The sequence below is a fragment of the Corapipo altera genome, unplaced genomic scaffold (assembly GCF_003945725.1).
Source record: "Corapipo altera isolate COAL_440 unplaced genomic scaffold, ASM394572v1 23b, whole genome shotgun sequence".
NCBI lineage: Eukaryota > Metazoa > Chordata > Aves > Passeriformes > Pipridae > Corapipo > Corapipo altera.
In genome coordinates this window covers 6,069,110-6,094,854 of record NW_020884885.1, presented here as the reverse complement: position 1 = coordinate 6,094,854, position 25,745 = coordinate 6,069,110, and the positions used below count along the sequence as shown (strand labels likewise).

General features: G+C 42.1%; 2 protein-coding genes across 4 annotated transcripts in view; one reads left to right on the top strand and one right to left on the bottom strand.

The window, feature by feature from the left end:
• The window catches only part of RBM25 (RNA binding motif protein 25), a 33,711-nt gene extending 26,867 nt beyond the window's left edge, over positions 1-6,844 (bottom strand). For 2 of the 3 annotated variants that reach the window (XM_027642211.1, XM_027642213.1), the window contains exon 1: positions 6,718-6,844. The gene's annotated coding sequence lies outside the window, so the exon portion shown is untranslated. Of the gene's footprint in view, positions 1-6,338; positions 6,356-6,717 lie in introns of those variants that run through there. The other variant, XM_027642212.1, reaches the window with a different exon arrangement.
• A 5,591-nt stretch (positions 6,845-12,435) lies between these two features.
• The window catches only part of ZFYVE1 (zinc finger FYVE-type containing 1), a 28,349-nt gene continuing 15,039 nt past the window's right edge, over positions 12,436-25,745 (top strand). The window contains exons 1-3 of the mRNA XM_027642214.1: positions 12,436-12,816; positions 13,437-13,659; positions 13,798-14,335. Of these exons, the coding sequence (XP_027498015.1) occupies positions 13,838-14,335 (498 nt within the window). The 5' untranslated portion in view covers positions 12,436-12,816; positions 13,437-13,659; positions 13,798-13,837. The remainder of the gene's footprint in view (positions 12,817-13,436; positions 13,660-13,797; positions 14,336-25,745) is intronic.

The following is a 25,745-nucleotide window of genomic DNA, read 5'->3' as shown; positions in this document are numbered from 1 at the left end:
TGATTCCTCATACCAATAAAGAGCATTTAACAGTTTGTACAGTTTCTTTAAAATAAAGTTAACTTTGCAGTATTTGAAAGCAAAATTAATCTTGTAATATATTTTCAATAAAGGAAGTAGTGCTATTGTACAAGAAATGATCACAGACAATACAACTGAAGCACAAGATGAGAGAGAGAACTGAGACATCTCAATGCTCAGCATCAATGGGAATTGTATTTACGATGACATTGGGGAGATTCCCCAAATTCTAGCACAGAGAGAGTTAAAAGCTTGGAAGAGAGTTCTGTGATCTATTTTTAACTTCCCAGTCCACACATCTTCTAGAGCACAACTTGGACATTAGCCCATGAGCTAAGAGTCAACATGCTACCATGGAGAGTAAAGATCATTTCAACATTATTTGCTATTCAGATAGTTATTATTATGTTACTGACCCTGAAACAGACACCACTCAATAGCAAAAAGCTCAAGATCACCCTTAATGCAACTAAGGAGGCATGCATTCTTGTTTCCAATATTATTTTGGCAACCTTACACAGTCAAGTCTTCAAAAAAGATTGGTTTTCAGTCGTAAAAAATCCAAACTCGGTTACTGTTAATGCTGCCGAGCACACACGTACATTCACACTGCAGTGAGGAAGCACTAGAGGAACTGCAAACACACTGGATCACGTGGATAGGAATCACAAAGACACATTATCACAAGAATCCAGTTAGCTGTCCCCACAAATATTTGCATTTCTCATTGGCCTGTACAGTCTACCTTACAACCTACAGTCCTGTATCTTCACCGCAGATGCTTTCCAACAAGGCAACCATGAGTCAAAAACTAAGCAGGTTGTCTTGAGAAAGAGAGTTACAGTGAGCAAAATTCTGATACGTACAACAGATCTGTATCACTGTGTTCATGCTTTCCTCAAGGCATGAACACAACGGCAGCACTGAACACACAAGGAACTGGAAACAAGTTTTGCAGAAGACAGATGTGCCTTCCATACATGTACAAGAGTAAGCCACTAATGACAGTCTTAAATACTAGAAGTAAAAGCTGGTATCAGTACTCTACCATAATAGTAGGTACTTTGAAAGAGCTAAAAAATTACAAAAGAATTATGTAGGAAAACTTTATTCCCCCAGACTCTGTAAACAACTATGAGAGATAAATGTATATAGTGGACTGGAAAAGATGAAAAAGAAACCCAAATGTATTTGATAACACCTTTGAACATCAGAACTTATTTATTCTGGTCTAAGAACATATGTATAATCCTATCACATAATTAATTAAAAACCACACTTACAACTACATCCATTACATGAGGTGTGTGATGATGGCATTCATTAATTGGCCTCAAAGGGCTTTTATCAACACCTTATCAGGCAAAACAATGAACACTCCCGTGACAAAAGATCTAAGATGGTAGAAGAAAGAAGAGAGTGAATGCAAGCATTCTTCCAACAGCTCAATAAAGATTTTATGTAATATAATAAACATAAAACCTCCCCTCTCTCTTAGATTCCATATGCCTAAGAGCATATTTCCTTTCTGTCATTCTTGAATTTTTAAAACTGCACAGGCAAAGAAGGCAGCAAAGATGTATGCCATTTTATTTTTATAAAAACTATTTATTGTCTCTTCAGACTATCTGCACATCAGCTGACATTCATCTAGAATCTGAAATTTGGATGGTATGGAAAGGAACAGAACTCCCTTATCTGCCTTGGTATCACTATTTGAAACTTTCACACACACACACAAAAATAGCCAACAGAAAAGGCACAAAATTAAGATATTTAAGGCTCTCAGTCCTTATCTATATTGCAAGCTGACAGACAGACAAGATTCAAAGGTGTTTTAGGGCAGATGGTACAGCAATAAGCTACTGGGTCTGAGGTGGTTCTAAATAGGCTACAACAGTGTTACACCATCAAAGGCACACAAGATGTTAAGGAGTGGTCTGTAAAACAAAGAACAATTGGGGAAGTAATTTTCCAGGCTGCCTGTAGGTGCAGTCCCTTCTCTCACTCTGATAAGCACTTTATCTGAGCCACCATTTTGGAGAAGCAAATGAAAAAAAGCCTAGGGACTAAGAGGTGAAACAATTCGTTGAATTAAAAGATGCTGAAACATACTGTACTGGGTGGATGTTACATATGCACACAAGAGAAACTGGTTGGGTTTTTTTAATTTAAATTTAAAAAGCAGAGATTTAGCAGCCAACAAAGTTATTATTTACTGCATAAAAGGGACAAGGCAGTAAGAAGAGAACAAATTTAGTCTTTCAATCTCCTAGTCAGATGATGTGAAACACAATTATCCATAGGGTTTCAACAATCCATTTCACTTAAAACACTGTTCTTTCCCCTCTGCCCCCTATATTTGTACACTTATTTTAAATATGTAGAAAGCTGCCCTGCTACTAACTTAATTCTTGCATGGACCAATCCTCACACCTCTGCTTCTGTGACAGTGAAGATCAACACCAGAATTAAAGGAAGCCTTGGTCTCTTTCTCTCTACAATATGTAACTACTTCTGTGAAACCAGCAGAGAGAACAGTTTAATTCTATTTCCATTATGAAAGCTCTGAGGATCAACAGATATCAAGATCAAAACTGCTCACTGGAGAAGTGAGAGATCTGGATGAGAGAGGAAAATGCACCCAAGATGGTACAATGAAGGGAACCGCACAGCACATCCTTTTCTGTCAGGAGCTACAGAACACACTAGAAATGTAGATACTCTTACAACAGTCAGAGGGGCCTCTGACATCCAATTTCTAAACACGTAGAAATCAAAGGTTAGGCATGAAAAGTTAGAAGATGCTAAGCTGGATCAAGGTAGAATACACTTGTAAACATCTTGGGAACAGTAGCTTGAACTTCTCTGCAGATTGTCCTACTACTCTGGGAGTACAATTCACTGATCAGTGTCTGTCTCAGTATTCTATATGGTGAACTTCAGATTTCCCCAATTTATTCAAATGTGTAAGTAGGGAACTAAATAATCCTGAGATGTTTTTAAGACTTCTGTTGCTTGCAGAAGTATTATCTCAAGTGAAATTGAATGTAAGCAGCATTCTTGACAGCTGCATTTTAACTAGCAGCTCTTTAAGCAAGAGTGTAATTTGAGTGAATATTACAGTGGTCACAAAAATACCAGAGAAAGAAAAGCAGTGACCAATTGGCCTGATGTCAGTGAAAATACTGAAACAATGAAATCTTTAGCCCCCAAAATGATGGATTTGTGTCAGGTCTCTGCATGTAGTCAATTTAGACTATGTCTGTGCAAGCAAGCAGAGCAATGCAACAGGAGCAAGTCTGTTAAACAAAACTAATGGAGTTGAGACCCTAATGTTGACACTATGTTTTGGGGTGGTTCACCCATTTGCGTGTAAGGGTGCATTTTGTAATATATTTTCCTCCAAAAGGAATCTAGCTCATCCATTGAAGTAGTGCAAACCAATGTGAAATAAAAGTTTCCCAAGTGATGATGATGACTGTGAGACTTCCTTCAAGAGCACACCCTTGATCCAAGTTAACACAGTAAAGTAGATGCACGTTATTAAGCCTTGGGCCATTTTTGTAAGCTTACTCTACATGGACCCAGCTCAGAAACAGCCGAAGCTACTAACTAAAGCAAGTGTCACATAAATACAGCTACAATATTCCGGGTTCAACTTTGCCCCAGAAGGAGTCCAGTTGCTTTCATACACTGCTCTTCTGAGTTAATAAGTCCTGGTGGAACCAAGCACCATGCAGAGTCAGCTGCACCAATCTTCTGAAACTTGAAGAGAGTACAGGGCTATCCATATGGTTCTAAGGTTTGGTAAAATCCACTGGGACTTGTTAATTCTGTCTTGGTGCAATCCCCGTTGGGACAGAGCTCTGTCCACTAGGAGCACACTGGCTCTGACGCACAGCAAAGCAAGTGAGCCCTGAGTGCTGGACTCAACTGGCTGAGACTACACAGAACTCACAATTACTATGAAACAAGGGTCAACATCATTCAGACATTGCTGTCCTGTTCTTTATTATCTGACTCCCAAAAGTCCCAATAAAAGGGGACTGAGATTGTACTGGTCTGGCTGCACTGTTAATGTAGTAATTTCTTTTTAATCCATAATATTCTTTAAGTCTTCTGTTTTATTGACTGACTTTACTTTTTAAATAAAGGAGTGAAGAGATATGTCATAAATGGAATGTAAGTTTAATAAAAATCACTGCTAATGTATTTTAAACTGACAACTTTATCTCAGGGCAGTATAATTCTACCAGCATCACAGGGTTAATATCCTAAGGATATTCTTACTTAAAAACTTGCAAAGCATATTCACCATTTTCAAAACAGTTAAGTTCCCCATGAAATACACAGTTGCAACACTTACTGCTGTTATACAGCAGTAAGTTAAAATTACAAAGTTAAAATCAACTGTAAAAACCCTCAAGTCTTAATGCACAAACAAACTTCATATGTTATAAGAATACATAACAAGGTATAAGAGCAGTGACAGCATGGCTGATACAGTTTGATTTCGCTTTATCCGATTTTACTTCAATATTTACACAAAACATCTGTGCAGGATGGCCCCACAAATAAGGGAGCAGTAAGCGCAAAACTCACTTGAAATGTTGTTGTTGTTTTTTTTTTTTTAAATGAACTACAGTCCAGCTTTGATTAAGCTATTAACATTTAGATTATCCCAAGAGTGCCTGCTAAAATCCACATCTATGGTAACTGTGTAACACTACGCTATTTAGTAACACACTAAAGAGCTGTTACACCAAGACATTTGATTGGTATGTCCATATTACTATGTTTCATTGAAATGTCCCTACAGAAAGGCTTTCACACATAAAAATGTTTTTAATACTTTTTAAGAATTAGAGTAATTGCTACTAAGAATTGTACAATGTTTTCACATTTGATTCTAATGTCAGTACCTAGACAGCAACAGAGAGTGAATAATCACTTCCTCTAATGTATGACAAAGTATTTTACCCATTTTGTGTCATGAAAGGTGCAGCTGAGCAACAAAAGCATTTTCAGAAGCAACTGGCAAAAACATATGCCATAAACCAATCTTTTACAGTTGGTACTATCAAATAAACTTTTGCATCAGTCTCTATGTGATATGCAGATATTTAAGCCACCTAAAAATAGTCTCCTAGTTTGTCAGTCAATGAAGGTGCTGTTTATATTACTGCTTGTCACCAAAAAAAAGCTCCCTAAAAGAAAAATCATCTATTTCAAGCCAACTGGTTTTCCCAGTGAAAATGACCGCTTTCTCAGACCCTACAGTTTTCTCCAAAATTGCCTGCAAGCTAAGTAAGGATTAAATGTTAAACACAACAGACACAGGGAGAGATAAAACATATTATGGATTTCCTAAGTATATATATATTTCTAAAAAAAAAAAAAACCCTCGTATTTGCTCAAGTGCATTTTTCAGAGGTGATCTAGAAAGTATTCAGGAACTGCCACGGGATAGTAGCATCCCAAACTGTTATTATGAAGCAACACAAGAAGTAACATGTTTATCCAAACCAAAGGCTCAGTCCAAACACCCTTTACCTAGGATCCATTACGTATGTCATCAGTACTTTAAGATATTTGATTCAGGTCCTAGTTCTGTGTCTCTGCACCCATACAAAGCCTCATTCAGTCAAATAAGTGACTCTCCATTCTAACTTGGCTATTAACTCTTCCCAAAACATAAACCTGACTGTGGCATTACGTTTATGTGAATGGGCACTCAGAGGCAGAGAAGCAGAGAAATGGGAAGCACTCTGTACAATGCCACTCCTTTACTGGGAAAGTAAGAAACAGTCCTGTTCTTCCTTCTAATTTGCTGTGGACCACCTCCATAAATGCTAATGCAATACCTGAAGCAATGATTTTCTGCCACACACACAAAAAAAACCAGTAAAAATCCGTGTGCTTGCATTTTAATTGGAACGGACTGAGAACTATCCAACTTTGAAATTTCGCTTTCTGTAAGCCCGTTTAAGACCTACTATTGGAAAAAAAAAATTTAGCTGTGTTCAGGACGTTCCTCGGGTTTAAACAAAACCCTACTTTCCTTCAGGTAGACAAAGGTCTTCTTCTACAGTGGAAAAACACATAATGAGAAAAACATGCAGCGCGCACATACAAATGTTACTGACATGGCTGAATCACTCTCGATTCCTTTATGCACGAGCTGCTAACACGTGTTTTACGAACACCCCCCGCGTCCACACTAAGGACAATAACTTCTCTGCCGCGATACCGTCGAAAACCGTTCCATCGCGTGAGCCGTTTCCCCACCGCGGAAAAGTAAAAATCCCACTCACAGCCGAAGGTGGCCCGGCCGGAGTAGGGAACGGTGTGGGGCGCCGGCAAAGCTCAGCGCAGGGCCTGATCCCGGGCCTGCGATGGGCTCCCCTCCCGGCCCCCGCGGGGCCGCTCCCGCCCCGCCCGCCGTGGCCGGGTCCGGGCCGGCGGAAGGAACTCCCACGCGTCCCAGCGGCAGAGGAAGGAACGGGCCCCGCAGGCACCGCCCGAAGGCCGCTCGCCCGTTCCACGCCCCGACCAGGCCCGAGCCGCCTCCCCAGCGAGCGCCCGCCGCGGCCGAGCGGCCCCGGCCGCGCCTCCGCCCAGCGGGCGGCCGAGGCGCCACCGCCGCGTGCCCTCCGGCCCTCCCTCATGCCCCTGCATCCCGCCGCCTCTTACCCCTCGCTGCGGAGCGGGATCCGCGGGATGGCGCGGGAGGCGCTGGGCCGGCTGAGGCCCCGCTAGGCCGCGAACACACCGCGCCGAGCCGCTGCCGCCGCGCCGCGCGGGGTCATGTGACCCGCCCCTTCCGCCAGCGGTCCGGCATGCACCGCGCCGCGCCACCACAGAGGCGGCTGTGCCAGAGCGCCCTCCCGCGCGCCCAGGCTGTAACGCGGCCGACCATGGAGCGGCGGAGAATCAAAGGATGGGGAGGGAAAGGGCAGGCGGGTGGCTGCCATCTTTGGTGCGGCCAGGCGGAGCTGGGCCGTGACTCGGCCCCGAGCTCCGCCATGTTGAGGTCAAGCGGCGCCACTCGGGGCTGGGGCGGCTGGAGGCCCTGGAAAGCCTCGGGAAAGCCGCCGGCTGTGGGTGTCACCGACTCCACGCCTTTCTGCCCGTCCTACTGGACCACTTGGCCAGGCTGAGCTGCGACCCGATTGTGACGGGCTGCACCGCAGGCACAGCCGCGTGGTAAATACTCCTCTTGCTTTTAAACAGGCTGTTAATACGGAGAGAACACGTGTTTTAGCCGTGTTCAGCAAATTTTAAGGGCCTAGAAAGCTACAACGAAAAGAAGTCTTACAGATAGTAAATGTAAAGATACAGAATGACAGAATAGCTTGGGTTGGAAAGGACCTTAAAGATCATCTAGTCCTGCAGTGAGCAGGGACATTTTCAACTAGATCATGTTGCTCAGAGCCCCATCCCAATCTGACCTTGAATGTTTCCAGGGATGCAGCATCCACCACCTCTCTGGACAACTTGGGTCACTGTCTCACCACCCTCACTGTGAAAAGACAATGCAGAAAGAATCGTGCCTTGCAGAATCTACCACCTAAGGGGTCTTTCTGCTGTGCCTTTTGCAACTGGACATGCCTGTCTTGTATTGGCCTTTTTAGCCACCAGCGCACTTGTGACAAACATGGGTAGAGACCTTTCCCTAATCTTCGTTCCTGAAGCCCAGCCATGATGAGTCCAAAGGTACCCTCCTTTAAAACCATTGTCCTATTGCTGCAGGCCTTACTAAAAAGCATGTCCCCATCTTTCTTGCACCCTTTAGGTACTGGAAGGCTGCAATAACTTCTCCCTGCATCCTTCTCTTCTCCAGGCTGAACAGCCCCAGTTTTCTTAGCCTTTCTTCATAGAAGAAGTGCTCCAGCCTTCTGATCATTTTTGTGGCCCTCCTCTGGACTTGCTGCAACAGGTCAATGTCTTTCTTGTACTGGGACCCCAGAGCTGGATGCAGAACTGCAGATGGAGCCAGAGCAGAGTAGAGGGGCAGAATCCCCTCCCTCAGCCTGCTGGCCACACTGCTTTTTGGTGCAGCTCAGGATATGGTTGGCTTTCATGGAAGGCTCTACCTGCTGAAAAAAGCTAAGGATTTACAGAGCAAGAGGAGCAAACACCACTGTCTTAACAGCTGTAAGCTCATCAGAAAGATGTCACTGTGCAGTTGGGCCTAGCCATGGTCTACAACTGTTGTTTTCCCTGACCTACTTCCAGCATTTAGACTACAATAAAAGACAATTTAAAATGTACAATTTCCCTCCACATTACGTGTGAGACAGTAATTGCTGGAGTCACACCAATGATGGCAAGAATTTGCAAAAGGAAAGAGGAAGTGACTATGAATGAAAGGAAGGCAATCTCACAGATGATTATGAGGTAGACCACGAAATAAACATATGTGCATAAAGCTGTTTAAAAAATCTGTATTACGTTTTCCCCTGTTCAAAAGTGCTCAGAAGACTAGAGCTGAATGACAAAATCTCTTCCACCTGTAATGGCAAGAAAAACATTTGAAGCAGACTGACTTCTTCAGCAGATTAAAACTATCTGGCTAATGTTATACATGCTACTGAACAGTCAACAACTGAGCTAGAACTAAGGTTCTGTTCATCACCTTGCACTACAAGATGATGATGTGTAAGGGTAAATATTCTAGCAGTAGCACATTTAGGAAATACTGCAAGTTTGAATGCAATTCCTTCCCCCAATCAGAAACAACCTTTTTACTTTCTATTAATTACAGCTTATTCCAAGCAGCCTGCATATCTCCCTTTAACTAACACAAACTTAATAACTGCAATACTGACTACTATTAATATTGAAAATAATTTATAAGCATATCTAGAAAAAACAAGGAAAAGAGAAAGGGCATAATGAAAATCTTCAGTCTTCTGTTTCTATGCTCTTGTCTCAGACTGAAACTTTTGCCTGCTTGAAAAAGAAATGTGAAACACAAACTCACTTGCACTGCTGTAATAAGCTTGTATTTACAGGAAACATTGCAAAGGCTTTCCTAGTGTACATGTTCATCTGTTTTGTTTAGCCAAGTAGCCTCCAGGATCCTTCCTAATCAAGGAAGAACAGCATCAGAAGCACCCAGCAAATGTAACTACTTTCACATCTCTCCCCTTTCTGCTATAAAATTTTGGAATTACCTACCACTAAACCTATCCATGTTATCTTTTTACCCTTCAGTTATGAAACTGAGATCCCTTTCCAGAGACTGACTGCACTTCACTTTATTCAGTTCCTTGCTGCAAACTTGTGCCAGTTTAAAGGTAAACCAGCAGGGGAAATGAACTCAACCCAAAAGAGAGATTATAAGTCAGAATAACAATTTAATAAAATAATACAATAAGTACGATTATACAGACAAACAGTTGGTTTTAACCCACAAAACCCAAATGTATAACCCAGCACCTTGGGGCATGAACAGAGTGGTGTTCTTTGGGCCCCCTGAGTCCAAAGTAAAAGGAGAGGGGAAAACCTGCTGGTGAGAGTGCTGTTGCAGTGATGGTTAAAAGGTGGTGGTTGCAGTTCAGTTGAGAGTGGTGGTCTGCAGTTTGGTTGAGAGCGGTGATCTTCCTCTGGATTCCACGAGTGGTTCCAAAAGTTCCAAGACTCCAAGATTATATATTCTCCAGTTCAGGCAGGAATGCCCAGTACTTGCCTCAGGGCGGGGAGTTCCACAAAGGGTGTGAGGGCAGGAGGCACCCTCCTCTCTCCCAGGCCTCTTAACACCCAGTTTATAGCCTGAGGAGTCAGGCTGCTCTGGGCAGATGGTGTAAATGCTCTATCGATGATAAGAGTTTCTGGGAAATGGCATAGAAGGCTATAGAATAGACAGTTCTGGGTTACACCCATACACCCATGAACTGGTCCCAGCTGTTCTAACTAGGACAAAACTCCAGAGTTTCATGCTCAAGCCAATGAAGAAGAGTGCAGTATATGGCTTTTAGTATCGAGGCCAAAATGAAAAGAGGTACTTTTTATGTCTACAAATTGTTTTGCATTTCAAGCATCAGAGATCATCCCAAACATGTTAAGCAGCACCTCAGGGTACAGGGGTCATGTTGTTTCTAGACTATGCATTTTAAACATTTTATATATATATATATATATGTATGCCTTTCAACATTATAAATGTTTTCTGGGTGAACGGTTCACAGTTCCAGAATGGTGTGTGAAAAGGATCTGCCACAGTGGAGAAGGATAGTGTCTTTATAACACTGTTACTAATCACTTGAATCTTTACTGCCTATCTGCTTTAATCAGTGCAGGTTTCTCTCTCTTCAGCATATGCTATGTTACGCTAATGGAAATCAGTAAATTTGTTTTCAAGCAACGGATGGAGTTGATTTTTGACATATAACAAAACCAAATCTATGGTTATAAGGAGGGCAATTAAAAAGAGAAATTAAATCTACTCTTCCTATTCCAGGAGGAGCAGTGCTGCAGTTTTACTAAGAGAGAGAAGTAGGAAACAGTGGGTGATGAAGGTTTAGGCTTTATGCAGAAAGTAATAACTACTTTGTACATTTTGTAATATTTTCAACAGAGCAGTCTTCAGGTGTACTTTTTTAACACCACAGAATTAATAATCACATTCTTCTTTTCTTCCTCATACTCTTTAATAACTCCCTCTATCACATTACAAGTCTACATAGAGCCACTTAGAGGAGTATCCCTTAGATGCCAGACTCAGTGATTGCAATCCTTGGCTCCTTGTGAATAGCACTGTGAGATTAAAAAGTTTCTATCTCATATGTATTCATTATATACACTTTTTAGGATTTTTTTCACTCCAAAGACATTTAGTTCAGCAATATTGTATTCCATAGATGTCAGTCTATTTTGTTAATCTTTTTGTTTAATCTTTTATGCATAATACTGAGTGAAAATACATTATCATAGCAGTATGGAAGAGAATAGAGAAGAGAGTTACTGTGCCAACCTTTATTCATTCATCATCACTAAACTGCATAGGAGAGAAATAGTTAAATCACAAATACATATAGTAGAGTCTAGTAGAACAAAAGTACTTAGAGCATGGTGCTTATATGGTTGTGCCAAGGTTGTGGGTTTGGTCCCTGTATGGGCCAGAGTTGGACTCAATAGTTCTGGGTCCTTCCAACTCAGAATATTCTGTGAATACATTCACAGAACACAGAAAATATTCTGTGATACTTTAGCAATACACTTGAATTCTGAGAGGGCATCAGTCACTCCTAGTGTTAGGAACTTCACCAGTGCCTCATTTTTGTGGTAATTGGACTTGCTGACTTAGTTTTGTGAAATGACAGTAGTTCAACTTAGAAAAGGTAAACTTGCAACCACTGCCTTCTACATGGATATCCAGTTATGTAATTTGGCTCCCTCTTGAAATTATTTGTCTATAACCAAAGCAGGGGACCAAAGAAGGGGCACTTTATAGCTGCCTGTCAGTGGTTATCAACATGAAAAGTCCACTGAAGGGAAACGGCCCACGTCCTTCCTCTGGTAAGGTAACCATTAGCATTTGATCCAAGCATCCAGCCAAAAATTCTTGCTACTTTAGAAGATAAATTCCCTGTGCACTGGCTATACTACAACAAAAATACCGTTGCATATTATCTAAATCGTATACTTTCATATACATGTACAGCCAATGAAAAAATAACTTTCTTGTACCATCATACCTATTCCAGCCAGTACCATGAGCCAAAAGCTCACTGGAGCCATTACTGGCCAAGGTTATTTCCTCACCGTGCAGTTCCATTGACCATTTCTGTCTGGCATCCACAACCCATTCCCACAGCTCCAGTTTGTGATTATGAATCTGCCATTTTTTGGCAGGTGTGTGCCTCTATTTCAGATGTGCATTCTTTTCCAGCTAAATAAATGGCAGCAGTTCACCCATTGATTGAGGGTACTGTCACGGAAAAATATAAAAAAAGGTCGCAAGGACAGTGGCCGGTGGCTCTCCTTGTCTCCCATGAGAGCTGGGCGCCAAGTGGACACCGTGATCTGTTCATCTGTCAAACCTGGAGGCCTGGGAGCAGCCGCTTGGTTGTTCTCCATGCAGTGGCAGTAAAGAGCTTCGCTCTCAAACCCTGCTGGGGCCTATTTACACTCCTCCGGCGCAGCTCCTCGGGGGACCCAGACAGGTGCGAGGCGGAGAAGGAAAACAAAACGAGGGGAGCAGAAAACCCCGAGGCCATGGCAAGGGCCGGAGGTACCGCCTGCCCACCGCGGGCACTGCACCGACGGCAACCGCGGCGGGGCCGGGGCGCTGCGGCCCCCCGACTACAGCTCCCGGCGTGCCAGCGCCGCCCCGCCTCCTGCCGCCGCCTTCCCGTCTCCGCGGTGAGAAAATAACCCCGAAGTTCCCCGCGATCAGCTGATCCCGGCTGACAACGAGGGGAGCAGGCGGAGGGGGCGCGGGTCCTGCCCGGCCCTGCCCTGCTCAGTCCCCCCGGGCGCCCCGACTGCATGGTCGGCCCCTGGGGGAGGAGAACCGGGACACCCCCCCCGGGCGCGGAGGGGACGGGGGGGAGGAGGAAGCGGCGGCCGGGACCCGAGTCCTTAGTCACCGGGTGCCGGCGGGAGGAAGGGGAAGAGAGGTGGCCGCCGGCTTGTAAACAATAGCCCGGCTCGCGGCGCCCGGCACCGCGCCGCCTTTGTTCGCAGCCCCGCCGCGGCTCCCCGCCCGCTGCCGCCGCTCGGCGGGAGGAACCCGGGGGGCTCCCTCCCTTCCCCCGGCCGGCGCGGCGCCGAGCGCAGCCCCAGGTAGGCGCGGGCGGGGGGAGGCGCCGGCCGGCACCACCGTTACGTAACCGCGGGCGGGTCGCGGGGTCCGCCCGGCGCCCCCGGGGGCGGCCGAGCCACAAGTGCGGCCGCCGCGGGGCAGCGCCCGCCCGGCGCCGGGGCTGCGGGGCCGGCCGGCAGAGGGGGTCATTCTGGAGCGAGGGGCGTCCGCGCTGGCTGGAGGAGGGGAGGCGGCCCAGGGCCGGTGCCCCGCGCGGCCCGGAGGCAGCAGGTCTAGACAAAGGCGGCGGCGGGGTGCGCAGGCTGCCCTCGGCGGGCGCTGGGCTCGGGGCTCTGGCTCTGGCAACTTGGGGCGCTGAGGAAGAGGGAGAAAATCCGTCTTCTGACAAGCCTGGCCGCGGTAGCAATCGTCTTCCAGCGTTACTAGAAGGAGCGCACGAAGAGAGCGGAATTTTTGTTTATCTGGCGAAGCACATCAGGAAATTCCCAGCAAATAAATACTGTGAACTCTCTGAAGGAGGAGCTTAGCTGTGGAGTGAAAGCAGAGAATTTTCTAGTCTTGACACGGTCCTTTTGTGTGTGTGTGTGTACATGTATATGCACTTGTGTGTTTCTGATGCCTTTTTTGTCTCTGTCAGCAGCTGTTTCCCTCCGATCTCTGCTTCAGGGAAATACTTGCTGTACCTGCTGAAGTGCACCAGGCTGGGTTTTGTTTTTCTCATCGCTGAAAGTATATGAGACAGCTAAGCAGAGAAAGAATGTACACTGGCATTTGGGTATAGTAATACATGAAACCAGCCACGCTGTTTATTTTGGAGAAAGAAAACTTCATTAACACTTAAAAAGACTCTTCCTGTGAGGCAGGTCAGTATTTGAAGCTTACAGAAGCATATATATTAATTATTTAAAATTAAGTACAGACAACACTCCTCTTGTGTTTCTTTCCTTTATGAAAATACTAAATTTGCAACTGACTTTTACACATACCATTGTTTGAAACAGAAACAAGGAGGGAGAAACATTGCTTTAAAGAAATCTGAAGATGAGTGCCCACACACAAACTGCAGAGAAGGGACAGAACACGACACTCCTGTGCCAGGAAAGCTATGTTTGCAGTGGGACAGATGAAGCAATCTTTGAGTGTGATGAGTGCAGGAGCCTACAGTGCCAGCGTTGTGAAGAAGAGCTGCATCAGCCAGAAAGGTTACGGAACCACGAACGGACCCGTATAAGACCCGGCCATGTCCCGTACTGTGACTCCTGCAAAGGTGCCAATGGGAACATAATGCATGCCAGTATGACGGGCTCGAGGCAAGTAGCAGCAGTGAGGTGCCAGGTGTGCAAAATCAACCTCTGTGTGGAGTGTCAGAAGAGAACACATGCTGGGGGAAACAGAAGGAAGCACCCTGTCACTGTGTACCATGCTGGCAAAGCCCAAGAACAGGAAGAGGAGGAGGGGATGGATGAGGAGACCAAGAGAAGGAAGATGACAGAGAAAGTAGTGAGTTTCCTCTTAGTGGATGAAACTGAGGAGATTCAGGTAAGAACTGTGGTTTGTTTGAACAGGCAAGATCCTTTAGTCTCAATCTAACAGGCTGCCTTGATGCATTGTTAGTGTGTGAAGTGTAACTGGCAGCAGTGGTAGCAAAATAATGGCCAGTTAAGTGCCTTGGAGCATCTTGGGCTAGGAAGACATAGCACCTTGGAGTGAGTGGCCTTGCTCATGAGTTCCTCAAAAGGTCAGGTTCATTAAAACTTTAGGTGTGGCAAGGGCCTCTTCTAAGAGGCTTGGTAAGCAAAGCTGGTGGAAGAATTCACTGTACTGAGACACACACAATTAAGATAAGAGGTGTTTGTGCAGGATGCTGATCATTCCTGAACAGAATTGTATGGACAGTATGGCACTATATCCTGCAAATACTGGCAGCCAATCTCCTACTGTATAACTAGGAGAGGGCACTGTACCAAGCAGTGCTAATGCAAGACTAAAGCTCCTTGCTGTCCTCCTTTAGTACCAGTAAATCTATCTGATTTTTAGAAATAGAACAAAGTAGAAATAAGTGTCCCAACTGTGCCATCCAAGTCCTACAGATATCATGGTTAAGCTATATTGCTTGTCACAAATACTGTTACATGTTAGTCTTTTGGTGAAAGAGGGGGAAATTGCCAGCAATTTGGGGTAGGCCTGCTGATAAAAATGATAGAAACTATTTGACTAGGAACAGCTGCTCATGTGGCACTATTTTAGAGTGTCTGGAGTTCAATATATGCAGTTAAAGAACTCTTCTGTTGGCCTCTACATTTGGTGAGCATAAGCACTTTACAAGGTAAAAATAATTTATAAATATAAAAGCAGCAACACGTGAAAGTCATGGAGCAGGTTAATTACACAAGTAAAAATTCAACTTTGTCTTCTGGCTTCCAGTTTGTGTTTTTTATGTTAAACCTTGTTCAGGAGACACTGAAAGAAAATGTGTAGTCACCTGAGGATTCCATATCTGGTTGCTCTAATTTAACGTATTCATGATAGCATCAGTAAAAAGAATTGTGATGATACTGTGATTGTTGGTATTGTAGTTATTTGTATCCCTCTTAGTCAATGTGCCAATCATGAATTGCAAGGAAATATGACTTAAGTATCTCATAGCTATACTATACTATAGAAGAGTGTATGTACGTGTGTGTATATATATATATATATATATATGTACACAGTAATTATACCATAGTATAGAATAGTTGCAAAATACTTGGGTCACATTTTTTATCCATTCAGGTGTACTGATTGCCAACTCACATGGCTTTTGAAGGGGGAAGGGAGGAAAGGATGACAGTCCTTGTGGTGCACTGACATAGAAAACACACTTTGAGGGACACTAGTGACTGTAAACTGAGTGCTTGAATTTTAGGTGTAGTAGCAGTCCTAAGTTTGTGTATTTCTAAGCCCTGAGCAAAGACACATTTCCTTGTAATGTATGACAGATGCAACTATTACTCTAAGATGCAGACTTTTCAATAATCCTTATCTAGCCACTAGAGCAAGCTCTGAAATACCTTGGAACAGGGCTGTCTTGGAAAGCTGCTCACAAACTGTGACAACTGTCGTTGTACCGGTTTAAGTTATATTTATACTCATGAATCTGTAAGCCTTATTGAGGTAGACCTTTGGCTGCCTCTTGCAAGCAAGTGCATTTGCTATTTGAATGTCATGGGCAATAAAGCCAACTTCCTTATTTGGGCAGCAGTGGTCCTTTATCAGATCATAGCAATTTGGTCAGAACAGGGTTGGGTTGAAAAAGCCCTCCGAAAATGATCTCGTATCACTATCAAGATGTTGAATCTGAGCTCTTCCATCTGGAGTGATTTTCTCTTCCTCACAGCGGAATACTTATGTGACTTCTCACAGCCAGTGTCAAAGGAGTTTGAGAGTTTTCAATTAAAATATTTTCTGGCAGCTGGAATTTGAAGAGTGCTTGCTATTGTAGTAATGTTTCTGCTAGTGAACATGAGGATCTTTTTTCAGGGAGGCCTGTCAGATGACTAGCTAGCTTTGAAGACATCTTGTGTGGCATCTTTTGCTCTTGATAATACTGATCAACCAATTTAACTATATTACATATATATAAATATATATATATATATAAAACTTATTTTGTGCTTGTCATTATTTGGGGAGAAATCATTAGAATATTCTTTATTTAAACCAACTTTTTGTCCAAAAATGCCAAAATATTAGTAACTTGAAATGTGGAGGTTCAGAGTTTGAGGGTGTGTGTCTCTTTAAACTTGAGTAGAAAAATAAGGATTTATCAGAATTATGGAGTCTAGTTATCTTTAACTGTCTTGTGTAATGACCTTTGGAACTTGAAAATTGTTGCATTAGTTAGGAAATAAGAGAGGAAAGTGCTGATTTGCTATCAGTGTTAGATTCTGCCATAGCAATGTTAAAAGCTACCAAAAAATACAAAATTAGGCAGAACTAGTTATGCTGCTGAACAAACATGATGGATTGAGATAATTATAGGTGTATACTTGTTTACGAACCTCTAACTTGACAGTGGTTCAGTGAGATGGGGACAAAAGGCTGAAAGATTTCTTTTTTAGTTTTCTTTGGAACTTGGAGTTAAGCTCAAGCAGTTATGTTTCGCCTCACTGTTCCTGTTGGCTTCTTAGAGGTGGTAGCTCTGAAACCAAAGAACATTTATAGCATGTAAGTAAATGCCTGATCTGGTTCTAGATCCAGAAGCACTGTGGATTAATCCATAAGGAGCTGTACCTGAGCAAATTAATTTAGCTGAGAGGTGGAAATTCTGAGCTTGGGCTCAGCACTACACTGATACAACTATGAAAATTCTGAGATCTCTCTTTGTGCCATGTTGCACAGATGTGTTGGTCTGCTCAGAGCTTCTTGTGCTTTGCAGACATAACTATAAGCTCAGAAAACTGAGGACTTCTTGTGCTTGTTCAAATTCATTTAGTCAGGAAGGGTCCCATTTTAGACCACCACTTGTTTGTAGAGAACTGATGGTAGCTAAAGTTTGTATCTGTGAAATACAAACTTCTCTATCATGTTCATCATAACAACACTATATCTGAGCTCCTCAAAAAGAGGTTGACTATCTCGTGGTAAGAAAATGCTGTTAGGGGTTGAATCCAAGTTCACACTGCAAGTCTGTGGAAGAACAGAGAGGTTGTTCCTCATGGAGTCCTGCCCCAGCTGTCTCACACACCACGCAGTGAGTGCAGTGCTTTGTGGCTCTTGAGTTAGACCCCAGTCATCCTGACGTACGTGACATATTTTTTCTTCATTCTTCCAGGGGTTGTTGCCCCTCATAAGACCCTATTGACTTCTATCAGAAAACAAAACTGTTTTACAAATTGGCATCACCTGCAATTTAGACCCTATTCTTGGTGCTTTTTCTCAAGCTGTATTATGCAGTTTCTCTTTACACAGTATTAAACTTTTGACCTTATCTATCACATATTGAAAGTTGAGGCTTCAATCAAATTGTTCTTGATAACTGCAGCATCTGTTTGTTAATGGGCTTTGACATAGTCTATCTTCTTTGCTCACTCTACTGAGAATGATATTGTGGAGATTACTTCCTCAGTCAATTGCTTTGATATTGTCACTGCTGTCCTTACATCTTCCACATCTCCTCTTTGCTTTGTTAGACTCAAACTGTGTGCCTTCTTTTTTTCATGTGTGTAAATCCCCCAACTGAATCTCCTAATCTGCTCTGTCAAGATGTCAGCTTTTCTTTCTTGTCTCTAACTTGCTGTATTCTCAAACAAGCATTATTGTGCTGTCACTGTTGCTGCCCCGTGCACACAGGAGACACTTCCCTTAAGAACTTACAGAATCAATTAACTGATATTTTTTAAAACTCCCCTGTATTTGTGGATCTATTAAGAAAAACACAGTGAAATACAACAATAAAAACGTGACTCAGGTTAGGATACTTGGTTCAAGTGCTGATACTGTCTCACTGTCCCATGTCACCTGCATCTGTCTTTGTCTCTCCTACTTATGTTTATGCAGTTTCTGGAACAGTATCCATTTTTGCTTTGTATTTATACAACACACTTGCAATAGAGCTCTTTAGCATAAAGCAGGGAGTTATGTATTTGTTGTACAATGAACTTTATTTACTACTACTTCTGAGGCAGGGGAGAAGTGCTTAACAATGCATAACAACAACTTGATATTTTTATCTTGGGGAACAGAAGTTGGGAGTTCTTACCACAGGATCAGAACTTAGTTGTAGTGTCACTAGTGGCTTCTACGATAACACTTTGTCCAAAGCCCTAATTAAGGACTCAGCCCATACACTTAACAGAAGTAGAGAAAGTCTTTCATCTACCCCAGAAGATAGGAGACTTGTGTTTATTAGTAATCTGCCTTAGAGTTTACAGATCTTTGACCAGAAACTAACTCTGTCACAAGAAATTACCTAATCTATGGGTTTCAACAAAAAATAAAAGGTGCTGACTTTGTAGCCTGATCTGTTTTTGGGAGACTGTGTTTTTTGGTGGTTTTTTTTCTGTGCTTTGGGGCAGCACAGTCAGCTGTAAGTTTCTGGGAATTTTAGTCCATGTTCTATAAAGTGAGGAGTCACAGCTAGTATATTTGCTATGGATATAAAGGAGGAGGAAAAAATGTTGAAGGATCTGAATTTTTTTAGGTCAGTGTGATCTGTTGTATCAGGATATGTAATTTCTGTCCCTTGATACTGTTGCTGTGCTATTGATGAGTTTTCTTCCTCTTTGTGCTTTAGAGAAATTTCCTTCCCAAAGTATTTTTGGGAGTTTACTGTCCTACGCTTTAGGAATTTTTCTCTTAATACTTTGTTATTTTTCGGTATTCTTCCCATCCCAGTCTGTGAACTGTTATCAGTTCACTTACATTAAAGTGCACTGTTTTCCTGTCCTTGGAATAAAGCAGTAGAAAAACTACTTAGCAGTTGCTGGTTAGGAGTATTCTTTCTTCCACTGCACATATACCAGTATTTTGAAGGGTATTTTTAGAAGACAGGAGAGGAGCCATTCTTTTAACAAATACACAGCTCCTTTAGCAGTCTCTGGCTGGCTCTTTGCTAATTTGAACATAGCCACATACAAATATTGCTTTTCCCTGGAACTAGTCTTACACCTTCTTCACGATGCAGTACTCTTGGGCAGTAATTAAAGTTGAGTATTTTGCTTGCTTCCTGTCTCTTTTGTCCATATGCTGACATAAGTGCAGGTGTGGAAGCCAAGGAGAGCATCTCACAGATGAGAGAAGCTGGTAACAAGCTAGTCTGGAATTACCCAGTGTTTCATTCAAGGAGTTCCTGAACTTAGTTCATTTCCTGAACTAAATAGTATTGGTGGGGGAAATGGTGTGTTTTAGTGCTTCCTCCACTTTATCCCTCTTTGCACTTATCCTTTTGGGCTCCTGGGTGCTGCCAGAAGGAGGAGAATGTAAATGCTTTGGGGTACATTCAAGAAAGAAGAGGGAACTGTCAGTTTGCTGTCCTCCAGCCCTTCTGTCTCTTCTCTTCCACTTTCTCACTGCTGCAGGGGTCACTAGAAGTTGTTGCAGATGTTGTTGCAGTAGACTTTTGACTTTTTTACCTGGGTTGTTAATGCCTTGCTGTAGGATCACATAAAGGCAGAAGTTTGAGTCCTTTGGTCTGCCTGTCAAAACAACCTGAAATTGGGAAAATAAGCAGAGTTCCTATTTTATAGGAAGAGTGGAACTGTAATATAAGTAAGTTTGTAAATGGCCCTCTTAACAAGGACAGTGGTATAAAGTAGTGTCCACACAGGTAATCTAGCTATTCCTAGTATTGAGGAAGACTAATAGTTATAGAATGAACTTGCTCACTGACTTCCTGTCTTCTGAACAAGTCTCTTCACCTGGATGTGGTCTGCTGCTACAGATATGACACTGGGGTGATGATTGGTAGCTCTGTAGCCAAATTAACATCCATGGGGAACTTGAAAGGTACTTAGGATACAAAATAATGATTTCTGCATCATTGTTTACTGTTCTCTTTAAGAGTTAGATGACACCATTACGTTAGTGGTTTTTTTGCAGCAGTTGCATTTACCTCAAAGACTATTGATTTTGAGTTCTTGCAAAAGTAGTTTTTCAGCAAGCAGTTTAGTGGGATTTCTAGTCTTATTTCTGCTTTCAGCAGTATCATATATCTCAGCAATCATCTACAAGGGTAACTTATTTGGTAATAGCAATATTTCAGCCAATATCGCCTCTTGGATTAGGAAGGAGTCCAATGAAGTTGGGTTACCTCCCATCTCCCTAAAGTTTTTTTCCACCAGTGTCTTAAAACTTTTGAAATAGGATCTTTCTCTTTGGGTAGAGTTGTTAAGCAGGATTTAACTCTTCTCTCCTTGCCTCTGAAAGAGTCCTGTAATAGATAGACATGGCCTTCAGACATGGGCATCCTCCATCCTTCATTGCAGGCACCTGTAGGTCCTGTTGAGATTCATGCTGTTAAGCTCTGTACAAACCCTTGAAAATACTGAACCTGAATTCCTTTGCCAGAGCTGTGGGAAGGAACAGGATAAAGAGATGAAAAAGACATTTTGTTCAGGGACAGTATTGTCACAGGTATGTACACAGGCTAATAACAAATCTCAACAGAACCCAGTGAAGGCAAATAAGAAGGAAAAGAATTTCAGGTTGGGAAACACTCGTAATACAAATGCTTTCCTTTACTTGAGCCAGACCTATACCCAGCATGGGAAAAAGATTAAACCCAGCTGGAACTGTAGTGTTGTAATCTAACCTTAGGTCCTTGTGGTGTGTCTGTCCTCTCCTCTGTTTTGCCCTCCTTGCATCTGGCGTCAGGTCCCTCAGTTTGGGCTTGAGAATCTCTAGGACTCCAGTCCTGAAAATGCTGATGTGTCTGCTGTCAGCTTGTCTGAAGTGTAGGAGGTTACTGAGGGCAATAATGATTGATATATTTAAGTGTTTGCCAGATTAATGATTAATAACTTACTCCTGAATACCAGAATGTAACTACTGGTATGACATACACAGTTTTATAAACTAACCTGGTGACACAGCTCTTTTGGGAAAGTTTACCAAGCTACTGTGAAACATTTACATAGTAACAAGTAACTCTTTGACCCATAGAATTAATGAAGTTTAGTTTCTGAGAGGTCTGCCTCCCATTATCCAATGCTTATCCACATTTTCTGTCTTTTGGGTAAGAAGCAGTCTGTGTGCTATCATTTACCAGCCAGCATGCTTACTAGCTAGCAGCCAGGGGTATGACTGGTTAGCTTACTGTTGTATTTTGGAGGCTGCGTGGGGTGGACGTGAAACATGCTGTTTCCTCAGGAACGTTATTAGTCTTTCTTTTCTACTTTGCTGTTTATTTTCATCAAACTTCTAAGAAATTTAGAGGCACCTATTTATGTATCAAATATGTCTATGTAATTCCATTACGGAATTTTTTTTGGGAAGTCATCCATAACAAAAGGTATAGGAGGCAACCTAAGGTAGAAAACTATAGCTGCTTGGACTTAAAATTCAGCCTTGATTCTTCTTGAGCACTTGCTTATGATCAAAATCTTCAAAGCTGAGAGGGAGTAATGCCCTCCTCAGGTCCCTTTCAACCGGAATAAGTCTATGATCTTATAGGAAACAAGATTTGAATTAGTATAGTTTAGAGCCTGTCTCAGAACTCTTGGTGTAACGGGTTTCATAGCAGAGTTTCTCTTCCTCGCAGGGGAGCTACCCAATTCTTTTTCTCACTTGATAACAAGAAACACTTGGGAATATCAACAAAAATTTCTCCTGGGGCAAAAGCAGGGAGTTTCCAGTTCCTTTTTTAATAGCCTGTTGCACTTGAGTTGCTCGGGTAAGCCAGCTACACTTCTTTGCATTCATGCACTGCCTTTTCAGGAGTGATTGTGAGGAGCCCTGCAGAGGTGTGAATTTTGGTGGCAGCACTGTATTATGGTGGATCTTATTCTTCTCAGTTTAGTCTTACAGGCTGTAGTTAAAGGAATAAATATGTTTTATAGGTTTCTCTCTTGTTTTCAATGTACACTGAAATTCTGACTTAATGGCCTAAGGGTGGGACCTGGGGCTTTAGGTATGCACCCATAAGACTGTTGTGTGAATCTACCTCTGGATAAAGCTCAGTTTTTTAAAGTTAAAACACAGATTTAGAAGCAGTGTATTAAAGAACTGGTCTGTGCTGAGCTGTGCAGATCTGACAGATCTATTCTGTTTCCAGGTTTAATGATTGATATAATAAATCTGTCCTTAAGATTAGTTACCTAATATTGTCTCAGTTTTGTATTTTAGAAGTTCAGGGCTGCTTAAAAGGTTGCAGATTTTATTTTAGCTTGTTTTGCTGTTTCTCCTTTTGATTTCAGGTGTTAGTTTGAATTCTTGTAAGCATTATCTTTTTAAAGCATTTTCTGAACTGTGAGCAGAATTACTTATATTGCCAGTGTTAAGTAATCCTTTAGGGGAAATAGTATTTATTTTCTTCCACTTGATTGTTTTGACTGCTTGTACTTAAAGACTAATTTGTTTCAGATGTTTGCAATTTTATGCTGGTATACATTTGGATGTGCTGTTACAAATCTTGTAGCTTATATTTCCATTCATTGAAAACAGTGTTAAATTTTATCCTCTTTGTTGATGTCATGGTTGTGTATCAGAAGATGTTGTCATGTGGTGGTTGTATAAGTTTAGAATCATTTAGGTTGGAAAAGAACTTCGACATCATTGAATCCAACCATTTACTCAGCACTGCCAAGTCCACCACTAAACTGTGTCCCTAAGCACCCTGTCTACACACCTTTTAAGTACCTCCGGGGATGGTGACTCTGCCACTTCCCCGGGCTGCCTGTTCCCATGCCTGATAACCCTTGATTCAGAAATTTAATTGTTTATATGATGATATCTTTCTTGATTGCAGAAAGTGTATGTTAGTTATTAAAAATACTTTGATAAAATGACGTCAGGCAATGAGTAAGTTTTCAAAACACAACAACAAAAGTACCAATGTGAGTCAAAATGACAGTGTAAGGCTAGCAAATGAAGGCGCCCTGATGAATACTATGCCAAGCATTCTTGATTTTTGTTTTGAGCTATTGTGTGTTGTGACACAACTCTGGCTTTGTGCACTACTTCCATGAATATTAGCAAGCCCTAAAGGGTTCTTAAAGAGTTTTAAGAGGAGAAAACTGTGGTAAAAATGTCTGATGCTCTTAATGTGTTTGTTTTGCCTAGAGGCAGATTTAAAGTTGTACAAGTACAGGTCATTGGAAACTGTTCTATTTTTTAGATTTTCTTTTCTTAAGCTTTTTAACACTTTATTGTTTTAATAACATTGTTACTAAGAAACTCATAGGCAGGAATGTCATTTTAGCAATTCTTGTTTCTTAACAAGAACTCTCTTGTTCAGCAGTTCTTTTTTCATTTTAGCAGTTCTGTTTCTAAATGGTTCTACTTTTTATTAGGGCTCAGTTCTAGGAAACTTGTTATGTTAGGTATAATAGATTTCCAAATATAGGTGTTTAAAGAAGCTTCAGTCCTAAATGTGCTCCACAGCCACATGGTATGAGTTTTTGTGCCCTCCTTATGGAAGACTTTAGCTATCAAGTTCTGGTTTCTTCTTGTTGAAGACCTTCACCTTCAATTCAGCTGAGCTTGGGCAAAGAGACTGCATAGGGAGCTGGATGGCAGTTGCTAAAAGCAATGTATTTAAAACTATAAAAGAAAGCTAACCAGGATTCTACCATATGATAGAGTAAAAACTGTTCTTTTTAGAAGAGAGTCTTCTAAGAGCTGTAACAAAAGTGTAAATGAGTGTCTGTACTAGAAATGGCAAAATAGGAAGGGGCTAAAGAGATGTGACTCTTGTCTTAGGTCAGATATACAGTTTTCATTCTTAATTTACATTGTTGAGCAATTTAAGGAAGGCTTCATATTTACCTTCTGCTGTTAACATCAGAGATTTGGAGCTCTTGGGCAATGTGGGAGTGGACACAGTTAGGGAAACATGATTCCTTTGCATATACAGCAGAAGGTGGTACCATACAAATTTCTTTAGAGATGAGAAGCAAAATGGGGAAGTGGGACTTGATAGACCTAGTAGGGATTAGTACACATCCACTCTGACTTTAAATGTCTTAAAGAAACTTGCTTAAGGGAAGTAAATTTGACTACTGGTATGGGGATTGTTGTGGATGTTTTTTTGAGAGCATCATCCCTGTGCTCAGCCTTGGTTAAAGTCAACTAGTGCGCGAGAGCAGGGAGCACCCAATGTCATACAAGCATATGCAACTTCAAAGGGAAGGTGTTTTTTTGGTTGTATTAGTTTGTTTTTTGGTTTTGTTTCTTCTCTCCTAACACGGAATTTATTGTAAGGATGTTGCAGTATCCAAAACTATGACTAGGTTCTAAAAGGGGTTAGATCACCTCCTAGAGGATAGGTCTGTTGGTTCTCTACCAAACATGAGCGTCTGGATGCAACTGCTGCTCAGGAAGTCCTTTGTTATATGACTTCTGAGAATTGATAAAGCATGCTAGGAAACATTTACTTGTTTCGTGTCTAAATTCTTTCTCAGTCATTACCAAGATCTGTAAGACACAGCATTGGACTAGCTAGACTTTGGTGTATTCTTGTGCTCCTGGGTAATTTGCTTGTCTGAATCACTCCTGGGTTACCTGTCTTGAAAGGAGGCCTGAAAGAGCCTAGAACCTTGGAAGGGGGTAACAGCTCAGTACTTTGGATGTGTGATTTGATATTTAGCATAACTTTTTCTGCTGGAGTAATCTGAATTATTGATCTGGAACCAACTTTTCTTCTGTCTGGCTCAGCAATCTACCTCTTTTTTCCCACAGTATGTTGCCTTGGCATCAGCAGTTTTTAAGGTACATTGAATGCAAAAGAAAGCTGTTGGTGTGGACATTTGCATTAGCTCAGCTTAGGACGACTTCCACATGAGTTGACTCCTGCCTCTTATTGGTGGGAATGCATCACAAAGCTACGCTTATCCCTGTGGTCCCTACTGTCCTTTGTGTCTTCTGACATTACTGACTCAGCCTCTTCCACAAACTCTCCCAAACTGCTACCAGAATAATAACCAGTGCTGCCTGAAAGACTTTAGTCATTAGTTGTCCTGCCAATACTTAAGCAGCTGTTTGAAAACTATTTCCTTGTGCTGTCCAGGGAGTGCCTAGCCACTGACTCTGGCAGAAAGGATCTGCCACCAGTATGGTTAGAAGTTTGGGAGGTGGGAGTTAAAAACAAAACCCTTTGAAGAAGACAGTATCATGTCCTTTTTGCTTATGCACATGTAACATATCGTCAAACCTGTAAATGTTTTTAGGACTTATCTCATGAACCAAGAGCTTCCTTTCAACCACAGAGACATCTCCAGAGACACTAAGAGAAATTGCATCTATCATCTAA